Here is a 10,739-nt window from a genome sequence, read left to right as displayed (position 1 = left end):
TTTCGTGGCGTTCTGATTGACAACCGCGTCGTAGATCGTTAAGTCCCCAGTCTCACTCCCAGGAGTCAATGGGTTAAATGGAACCTCCACAAATGAATCTATTAAAATGTGAAACGCGCGTACAGAGCATACAAAGCTATCTTTGGTTACTCCTATAATATGCAGCATTATATATGTAGTCGTACCTCCCCATCGCCCCCACCCCCCCCCCCCCCCCACAAAAAAAAAGAAAGTTCCCTCCTCCCGTTTTTCTTCGTTTTTCTTTGTCTTTTCTCAAGATCCCGCCATTCTCGTCCCCAGAGTCCGATTTTGTTTTGGTCAGCGCCAAGAACAGGGACTGTGGCCACAGCCAAAAATACGCGCAGTCGCGGTAGTGGTATGATTTTGTAACCGTTGGCGACCGTTATTGTTTCAACTTTCTGAGAATGCGCAGAAGAGCCGAAAGTCCGTAAACTCGCGGACTTGCTGCTTTGGCTGTGGCCAGAGTCAGTGTTCTTGGCGCTGAACAAAAGAAAAGCGAAGTGAGCGAAGATATTTCGAATGAAACAAAAGCTGAAAACTGTCAACTGGCGAAAGACAACAGGTTGGCTATGAACGATGCGCAGTGTACAAGTGAAGTCGAAGTTACTTCTCAGTGAAAGTCTGAGTAGAGAAGTAAGCAATCCAGCAGACAAAGCGTTATCCGTACTCAAATATAGCTTTGGAACCACTGTCGTAAAAGGTTTCGAAATATTTGTGTTGTCTTTCTGCTTTTCGATTTTACTTTCAGGTTATCCAAGCTCACTTTTACTTCAAGAAGGATGAAATCCTGGCGCAGTGTGAACAATGGATCAAAGACTCGGAGAGTCTGTTGTCAGGCAGAACCGTGGGACGAGCAATATCACACCATGTTCAATCACTGAAGCAGAACACGGCTTTACTGAAACAAGAACTGGCCAAACTGGAACCACCTCCTGAACACATCCCGGAAGATGAGGATACCGACGGCGATAGTGATTGACAACGTCTGTCACTTGAAGTAGTCATGACAACAGTTGAGTGACAAGGGAACAGTCATGGCAACGGATGCTTGAATAGGTTTTGTTTTGGAGGCAATCACATTGCGTCCATTTGAAGTGCAATGAACTTCCCATCTGGTCGATGTAAACACCTTATAGAAGTAAAACATACCTATTTTTTAACAAATTATGGGGAAAAGGAAGTTGAGGATTACTTGTCAATAACCCGAAAGCTCGATTTCAGCTTTTGTGGAGAAAATCGGAACTGATGGTGTGGTCTCCAAACAAGGCTGGAGTTGCCGACCCATCAAACAAACAGCGACTAGTGCTTTTGGTCGATTTAACAAACTTGGTTTAAAAATTTAGCAGTTTATTTGAAGGACTTATATCTCCGAAAGTTGCGGATTTGGAAATGCGTTTGGAAGTCGTTTTCAGTATGATTGCAATGATAATTACATATAATTTTTTTTTTTTTTGGGGGGGGGGGGGGGGGGTCGCCCGGTACAAACAAATTGATGTGTTCTATTCGATTGGTTTCTCTGAGGGCGATTACCTTATATTTTCGTTCCCAATGTTGAAATTCCCGGTGCAAGTAGCTGCTTACGATGGCATTGAGCGTATTGTGCAAGCAATCTAAACAACTTGAAATGTTCAAGATAATTTAATTTGACCAAAGTGAAAGTATCGACGGTTGTGACCGATTGCATCCAAATGAATTTTTGCGTGCTTTCAGTGTCTTCCATATGGTTGCTTTCATTAAAAGCTTGGTTCTCTTCAGGTACAGTTCGTGAACATATAGTGCACCGAAACTTTGTCCGAGCTTTGTCCGTTCTTGAAATGAATCTTCACTTAAAGCATGCATATTTTACCGTTTTCGTGTCTTTTTACTGTCGCAGTTGGAAAAAAAACTAGCAACCATTTGGACCAACGACCGAGCTGTGATTGGCATGGATCTGTACTTCATTACAGTCACAGACTTCTTTGCAATGCAAAATAGGTCTTTGAAAACATGAATGGTACACACAAATTGTGGCGCAAAAACAGAAATGGACCCATGCCCCTTACCAGCTCGGTCGTTACTCAAAAGACTGCTGGTGGTGCAAACATAACGTATCTTTTGCTGCTCATAACAAACGAAATAGTCACCCGAATATGGTATATGATCGGTTTATCTTAGACGGGAAGCAATTTAGAGATTAGGTATAATCTACTAGCAGACGATTAGTTTTATTTTATCAACTGTCGAGGCAGGATTCTTTTTACTGCCTAGGGACAAAGATGTGTATTTCTGCTGTTAATATTTCTTTTTTTAATGACCGTTTTTCATTGTTTAATTGATTTAAAAAGAACACCTACAGACATGTAAAGATTAAAAAGTAAGGTTTCATCCTTGAAACGTTGAACTAGGACGATATTTAGTTATGCCCAACGTACAAAAAGTGCCATTGACAAATTTTAATGCTGGGCTGTAGCTACTGTTTCGTAGCTGTTATGTTAGAGCCTTGTGTTACACGGCTTTCTTCGGTTTGCCTCTGAGTTATCGGGGCTATTGCCTTTGTTTTTTTTTCCTTCCGAGATCATTGGAAGTGAATTCGCGTAACAAGCGAGAACTGCGCGATGTGTTTATGTGCGCTTCAGCTCGTACGCAAAGTCTAGAAATTCATGAAATTTATAGCGATATGATCTACCGCGCTTCACTATTGAAATAAAAGAAGCAACTCGTGGAAAGAATTTTCCTAGGGATGTTTTCATTGTTCTTGATACCATCTTTTAGTTTGAAAAATAGTAGTGTAGTTTCTCCCCGTAGTTAATGCAACAAACCAATCACATTAAATGGTAGATCGACAAAAAAAAACTTCATTTCTTTGTCTCCGATTGGTTGAAACTTTTTCACCAGCTTGTGATTATTGACGAAGTACACAACACCACCATGCGCAGCAATCTGCCACTGAAAATTGTTCCTTTTTGTCTTACAAGTAAAGGAGTATTCTTTGAGGATTGTGAACTGTCTATTACTACACTGAATAAAATAAAGACTGCACGACTGAAAATAATTGCATTGTGTTCAATGAAGAGACGCAGCCATTTCTCATAGCACGTGTAGGCATCAAAAAAGGAAAACGAATTCTCTTTAATCGCCTATCCATCTAACCGAAGATACGTTTAACACAGAGAAAGGTCGTCTTGATGTGGCAGAAATTCAGCTGGAGATTGGCCGCCTCTGTGTTCAGTTTTAATGGAAAGCGGTAAGGCTAATTATGGTTAACAAGGAATGACAAACGTTACGGTGAAGTACGAAAAATACTTAAATTTTTATTATTTCATTTCTTACAGGACGTCGGCTCATTTATTCTAACTTCCGTATATAAATCAGAAAAAGAAGCTCGAGACCTTTTTGTTTGTCCGTTAGTGGAAGACAAGGTTTGTTTAGACGAATTTGTTTTGCAACATTAGGACAAGTTGTAGTCTTTGCAAGAATTCGTAATCCGGCAATGGTGCGGAGATTTTTAGCCAGTTAAGTTCCTGGTCCTGCTCTAAGCGTATAAAAATTCAAACTGAGGAGGCAGTCTGTGCCACATCTCATATCGAGTATTTCATGAGGTTAGTTGAAGTTACGTCAGTGATCTGTTTTTTTTTTTTGCATTTCGTGCCAAACATCCAGGTTTCAGTTCAAGGTGTCTCTACGTACAGCAACGACGTTTTTATTCGCATGGTTTAAAAGCAAGTGATTGAAGATAACTGTCGTTATGAAGTACGGGTATGATAGCATGTAGGCTGGCACTTATCCTTAAGAAATGTGCTGAATCTCCTCTGCGTCGGTCACGGGTATCATCTCTTGTTCACTGTCCAAAGGTCTGTTTGCTTTGGTGCAAAATAAGAGAAATGGAAGGAGACTGCATACAAGCAGAGCGGCGCCGGCAAAATAGAATGCTGGTTCATATGACTCGAATTTGTCAGCAAGGAAACCTATCCAAAATACAAAGGCACAGTCAGATAAACTAAATAACGGAACCTGAAATACACAGAAAATTACATGTACCATAGACCTGAGGCGGAACAAGGGGACATGGCGAATTTGAACTGGGAAACAAAGACAAAATATCTTAGGTAACAAGGGAACATGAACCATTTTAGGGATCAAAAAGCTGAGAACAAGTTTGGAAGTAATTTCGGGAGCAAGGAATCACAAGGAGATTTTTTAAAGGGAACAAGCACCCCCTTTCCGCTTCCTGGGAGGGCCTCAGAATTGACGTTTCATTTGAGAACATGAAGTCTGACTCACTAAGAGAAAACCTGGGCTAAATATAAAAATAAATATCCAACGCTAACCACCTGGAAAAGATAGCCAACGCTAACCACCTGGAAAGCCACCTGGAAAGATCGTTGTAAAGTGCAGGTTGCAGGTCATTGTTTTACCATAACTGAAACAACTCAAACCTTTCCAAAAATGCTAATCTTTTTAGGCCTAATGTTAGCAGTGGTAAAGGTTTGTGTTGTCTCAGCTATGGTGAAACAATGACCTGCAACCCTAACCTGCAACCTTCAGCAACCTGCAGTCTACACCCTCCGCATTTTAGTTAGATATGCAACTTAAAGCAGCTTCCCTTCCCTTCCCACTAGGATACCACAATGAATAAATTAAGGACGGTGCCTACTAATTCAAAGGTATTTTTGCGCGGTTTACTGACTATGCGGAAAAGCAGATCTTAACAAGTGTTATTGAAATCCACAAAGAAAATTGGGGATAACCACGCATTGTTCGAAGATAATTAATCAACAATATTTGTAAAAAGCTTTAAAATACAAAGCAACGTATGACTTTCTTTTCCAAATTGAAGCTTAAATATCTCTGAAAAATGCATGGTTACCCCCATTTTCCTTTTTGGAAAGCAAAAGCACTTGCTAAGTTCTGCTGTCTCCGCATAGTTTTCAACCGCGTAAAAATATCCCTGTATTAGTAAGCACCTCCCATAGGAAACCTCTAGGAAACCCGAATGTTTCGAGATGCGCAGAACGTATGCGCAATAACAATAGTGGGCACCGTCCTTAAAAGCTAAAAATTATCTAGTAATGCCATCTTATTTGCTGTTGCTGCAGGAAACCTTCAGCTATAATTCCGAGGTCTTAAATTCCAAAATTGAAATTCGAGTCTATGCTATAAGAAGGAGAAGAAGAGCTTGAGAGGAAGAAGAAGAAGAAGAAGAAGAAGGAATTGCATAAACATGAAAATAATAATAATAATAATAATAATAATAATAATAATAATAATAATAATAATAATAATGGTGTTGGAGCTCTAGAGTAATAATAATAATAATAATAATAATAATAATAATAATAACTAATAATGGTGTTGGAGCTCTAGAATAAGAAGAAAACTCTAAGAGACCTTTGGTCATGGGCTATGACCCGCTCCCTTAGGAAGCAAACCGGAAAAAAGATCATCCAGTTCACAAAGATAATAATAACAACAATAACGAGATGCTTCCGTGAAGCATACACTGGGTTGCCTGTGGTACGTGTTACAGAAAATCAGAAGGCACTGAATTGTGTGGTATTGAACTACAGCATTCCAGTCCCTGAAGAATAACAAATAAAAGAGAAGCGAGGAACATTGGCTTCTGGGCTGACATGTTGATAATTTTCAAGTTCCCTCACAACTTCTTTTCACCACAAGTTTAAGCGTGCCCTCTGAGCATCTGACAATTTTGTAATACCAAAGTTCACTGAAGTTTTATTCCTGTCCAGCGACCTTACTATCTGGATGGGTGACCTAAACAATATACCCCTTCATAAAACAGAATAGAAGCACTGGACCGAAAATACTATTAACACTGACAAATGCGAACTCAGCAAGGTACAGATTTTGTTAGCTTGCTTTACCCAAAACAAATATTGATGTAAAAGTAAATAACTATTGATACACAGTTTTTAGAAAGAGTAGAAGGAAGTTTCCAGGACGGTCGATCGAGAATAAAATATTTATGATATGAAAACAACATTAATTTTGAACCGTGTGTCGTGTCCTCTTAGTACATAAATTAGAGGACTGGAGAAGTGAAACTAGTTCCTAAGAAACGCACAACAAGTCAACCATGTGCTCTCTTTATTCTTCTCTCCCATACGGCTCCTCTCCTACTTCACGATATACAGGCACGAAATGTGACATACACGACACCGTGAATATAGAATATAAAAAGTTACAATCAGCGACAAAAAATTTGGGAGATTTTTGCTACGTTCAATTTTGTTATTCTACTTTTGGCTGCAAAAATAAATCGCAAAATCGAAAGTGACATGGCCGGAATTCAGCGGGTGCCATGATTAAGTTACCGCGGCACGTTTACTCGCCAAACAGTGAAGCATCTGTGTCGAATGATAGCAAGATACCGGGTTTTTGTAAGTTTCTTTTTCTGTCAAGTGTTATAAAGTTTGACAATAAAATGAGCAAAGTCAAAACAAAGATCACAATCGCCCAACTCTTGAGGTTGACCATTTGTTTATGCAAAGTCAAAATTTACTCTCCAAGACGCGTACGACGTTATTTATCACCAGGTAATTCCATCATTTTCGAAATAGCAGCTACTTTATTATTCATCGGCGTCACAATTTTTCACTGATTTTGGGGCTCATTTTGTTGAAACTCAAGCACGCTTCCAACAAACCTGTTTATTTTCGTGAACCCTTCCTGCTTACAGAGCAATACTAAAAAAATTCTCCCATATCACATTTCAACCTTAAGCTCGAAAATTCAATACACAACATGATATTATAATTCACAAAGGCATAAAATACCACAGAATCCTTTTCCAGCGAAAAATTTAATGAAACAAGCAACATATTTGCTCTTAGAGGCGAAGACATCTTCCTATTTCATTGCGTGGGTGAAGACAAGAAACTCAATCGTGTCAAATTACCATGTATTTCAGGTTCAAACCCTTTCCTGAAGAACCTTTTCCTTGAATAACAAGAAAATGCTGTACCATTGCCATAAAAACTATCCAGTTAAGCTCGCATATTTTTTAAATTTATTTTATTTAATTTTTTTTTTTAATTCAATATTTATCCAGGGGCATCCAATTTAGCAGAGCTACTTTAAATGGAGCCCTGACACAGCACAAAACAAACACATAAAACATTAAAAACTAGACAAACAAATTAAGTTATAAATGCAGTATGTGCCGCAGGTGTTACTGTTTAAGATGGCGCTTTAGTTTGATTTTAAATTAGCTTAACGTCTCTACTTGCCTAATGTTTCTCGGAATGGTGTATTAATTTCGAGCGCCGTTTATTCTAAAGCTCCCCTGATACTTAGCAGTTTTTGCGAAGGGAGAGCGCAGCAAATCACGGCTTCTGGTGTTATAGCCATGGCAAAAGTGTGCATGCCTAAACTCTGAAAGTAAGTGCGAAGGCGCTATTCCGTGAAGACATTTATGGACCAGAAGGCATTTGAGATAATTTCTGCGCGCTTGTAGGTTGGGCCAGCCAAGTGTTGATTTTAACTCCTCAGCCCCGATTGATCGACCTTCAATGATACATGCGGCACGTCTGTTTAGCTTATATGGGTAATCTTTGCTCCCAGCCCCACAACTGTCCCAAAGAGGCGAACAGTAATCGAATAATGGCAAGACTATAGTATTGTAGAGCATTAGGCAAGTTGGCTTGGGGAGAACCTTACGCGCTCGACGCAGAACACCTAATCTTGACGAGATCTTGCTACCAATATATTCTATGTGGTCCTTCCAAGATAGAGTGTCGTCTAGGAGGACCCCAAGATATTTGAACTTATTAACCCTTTCTAAACGCGTGTAAGTGATTTCTATAACTAGATCGTCAGCCTCTGCGGTCCTCTGATGGGTACCAACATAAGCATATAGCATAAGCATAAGCATAATCTTCGTTTTCTCAAGATTAGGTATTAGAAAATTAGCATGAAGCCAGCTTAGGACATCAGTTAGGCCACCAGTTAACTGAGCTTGAATTTAACTGACAGACTTGCTTGCAAAATAGGTAAGTGTATCGTCAGCATAAAGCTCGACACTACAACCTTGAACCGCCAAGGGTAGGTCATTTATGTAGATAATAAAGAGTAAAGGGCCGAGCACGCTACCCTAGGGGACCCCGAAAGGTATAGACTGGGGTTCAGACGAGAGCCCATTTACGCAAACACTTTGAGTGTGCGTGGTTAAATAGGACCTAAACCACTGGACAGCAGAGCGATTCATTCCTAGTAAAGCTAACTTATCTAACATGATGCTATGATCTAGGGTGTCAAAGGCCTTACTTAGGTCTAAAAATATAAGGCCAGTTAATAGTCCTTTGTCAATGTTTTCAAGCAGAGTGTTTGTCACGTGTGTGAGGCATGTAGATGTTGAGTGAAGTGGGCGGAAGCCAGATTGGAGAGGAGAAAGAAGCCTATGCTCCTGTAAATAGTTGTAGACCATACGGTGGACAGCCCGTTCAAGTATCTTGGAGAAGACGGGAAGTACTGAGATTGGCCGAAAGTTCGATGGATCCGATTTCGATCCAGCTTTATGAACCGGCGTGACAATAGCATGTTTCCAATCAGCCGGTATAGTTCCTTCATTGATCGTTCTGTTCATAAGTAGGGTTAGGGGTCTCCCCAGAGCTTCAGCCCCATCATTTAGAAGCCGCACAGGAATATCGGGTAGACCAGATGATTTCTTGGAGTTCAGTGATTTCAGTTGTTTGTAAACAAAATCCACCGTTATTTGTGACAAACTAAATTGTGCACCTGTTAGTAATTGAGGAGAGCAACTGGGTGGGACCGCTGGCACTGGTAGAGTCTGCCGTAGATTTGCTATTATAGATTTAAAGAAGAAAGCAAAGTTAGCTGAGATTAGCTTTGGATCTGTGATGACTTCACCGTCAATTTTGGCCAGCTTTAACATCACTTTCAATCGCAGACTTGATTGCACTCCATAATTTGCTAGAATGGTTCTTATTTTCTTGAATCAGGTTAGAATAATACGCCCTTTTTGCCTCTTTGATGGTTACAGTAATCTTGTTTCTCAGTGATCGATATTCTTGCCATTCATAAGATGATCCAGTTTTTTGTGCCTTTTTATGATGAAAATTTCGTTGAGTAATTAGCGCTCTTATTTGATCGGTCAGCCAAGGGAGCGTGTTAGAACGAGCTCTTCTTGTGCGCGTTGGTGCATGTCGATTAGCAATGGTGACAAAAATGTCTTTAAAAGAAGTCCACGCCTCATCGACCGTGAGAGAGGTGCTAATGAGATTCCAGGAGGCAGAGTATAAGTCTCTGATGAAATTTGGGACTGAGTAGTTTTTGTAACTCCTACATTTGATGGTTTTTATGGCGCCCCTCGACGATCTAACTTTCCTAATGATGTAAACAAGGGAATGATCGCTAATGGAGCATTCTAAAAGACCAGAATCAGAGATCTTCCTTTGGTCTGTTGTGAAGGCTAAATCTATAAGTGCGGACGATCGTTCAACAATCCTCGTCGGCTCTTTGATAAGCTGAATAAGTTGATAAGCTTTAAATAACATGCCCAGTTCTTTAGTGTCAGAAGATATTTTCTTAGCCACTAGGTCACAGTTTAGATCGCCGAGTATGATTGTTTCTTTCCCCTCACTGTAGGAATAGTCAAGTAGGCTTTCAAACTTGCCAATAAAATCTTTCACCTCAACATTAGGCGGTCGATAAACCGAGGGTACCAGGATTTTACTCCTGTTCGGGAAAGTAAATTCAAGCCATAAAGCTTCAACATCAATCGAGCTTATAGCTGTTCTTCGTCGTGCAACGAGCTTTGATTTATAGTAAATCGCAGTACCGCCGCCACGTTGGTCATCCTTGCGATCATTCCGAACGAGATTATAACCTACAATTGAAAGCTCGCCGTCGTGCCAAGAACTATTTAACCAAGTTTCATTAAGACAGAATACGTCGAATGGATTGTCCTGTAGAAAAATCCTTAGTTCGTCGAGGTGTTTAGGTAGGCTCCTGATGTTCAGATGACCAATCTTCAAGCCAGGCTTCTGCAAACTTGAGTTAATCCATCCTGGGTTAGGGGAGACATCGCCTGAGAGAAGAATCAATATCATAGCAGTAAAGCTGTACTGAAGGAGTTTCATTACCCTAAGTGCCTTTAGTCTTGGTTGAAAACGATCGTTGCTGTTATGAGAGCGAAGTGAACGGAGTTTCAGAATATAATTTGGAGCCCTTGTCGTTGCTAATTCTATGCTAAGGTGTACATCGACGACCCCAAGGTCTTCGTTGTTAGTTCGGAGCAAAAGGCTCTTGAACAGAACTAGGAACAGGACTTGCATTGGGAGTGTAGAGCGAAAGTTGTGCAGAGCTTTGTAGAGACACGTCAACGCCGCCATCTTGCATAAAATCTCCTCCCGAATTTCCTTTAAGCAAAGGGGAACGACAACCATAATACTGTTTGTCAGCTGCATTAGAAAGCAAAACTCACCACCTACGCTCAAAAATTAGTTTCAGCCAGTAACCAGGACCAATTTTGGACAGGTCTCTGCCTTCCCCCAATCACCATAAACCCGAAAAAACAAGTTAATTTTTAGGCAGAACTAAATTATGCATGCGCATAATAAAACATGATGAATTCATAAAGGCCACCTTTTCGAGCGAACAATTTTTTGAAACAAACAGCATATTTGCTATTAGAGGCAAAAACCCCTTCTATTTCATTACGTGGGTGAAGAGAAGAAACTCAATCATGTCAAATATGCGCA

General features: G+C 40.2%; 2 protein-coding genes across 4 annotated transcripts in view; one reads left to right on the top strand and one right to left on the bottom strand.

Moving 5' to 3' along the window:
- Nucleotides 1–1,775, top strand: part of LOC137978382 (baculoviral IAP repeat-containing protein 6-like) — a 65,998-nt gene extending 64,223 nt beyond the window's left edge. For all 3 annotated transcript variants that reach the window (XM_068825269.1, XM_068825270.1, XM_068825268.1), the window contains exon 43: nucleotides 770–1,775. In XM_068825269.1, coding sequence (XP_068681370.1) covers nucleotides 770–1,000 — 231 coding nt within the window. In that variant the 3' untranslated portion in view covers nucleotides 1,001–1,775. The remainder of the gene's footprint in view (nucleotides 1–769) is intronic.
- Nucleotides 1,776–8,888: 7,113 nt separating this feature from the next.
- LOC137980574 (uncharacterized) lies at nucleotides 8,889–10,370 on the bottom strand. Its single transcript, XM_068828033.1, has one exon. It carries the CDS (start codon nucleotides 10,368–10,370, stop codon nucleotides 8,889–8,891), a length of 1,482 nt encoding a protein of 493 aa, XP_068684134.1.
- Nucleotides 10,371–10,739: the final 369 nt, after the last annotated feature.

Source organism: Montipora foliosa, chromosome 12 (assembly GCF_036669935.1).
Source record: "Montipora foliosa isolate CH-2021 chromosome 12, ASM3666993v2, whole genome shotgun sequence".
NCBI lineage: Eukaryota > Metazoa > Cnidaria > Anthozoa > Scleractinia > Acroporidae > Montipora > Montipora foliosa.
Note: the sequence above shows the minus strand (reverse complement) of the source record. Positions and strands in the feature narration are given on the sequence as shown.

Excerpts from the sequence above, each read along its gene's own strand:
- LOC137980574 (XM_068828033.1), bottom strand. The coding sequence starts at position 10,370 with ATGGCGGCGTTGACGTGTCTCTACAAAGCTCTGCACAACTTTCGCTCT.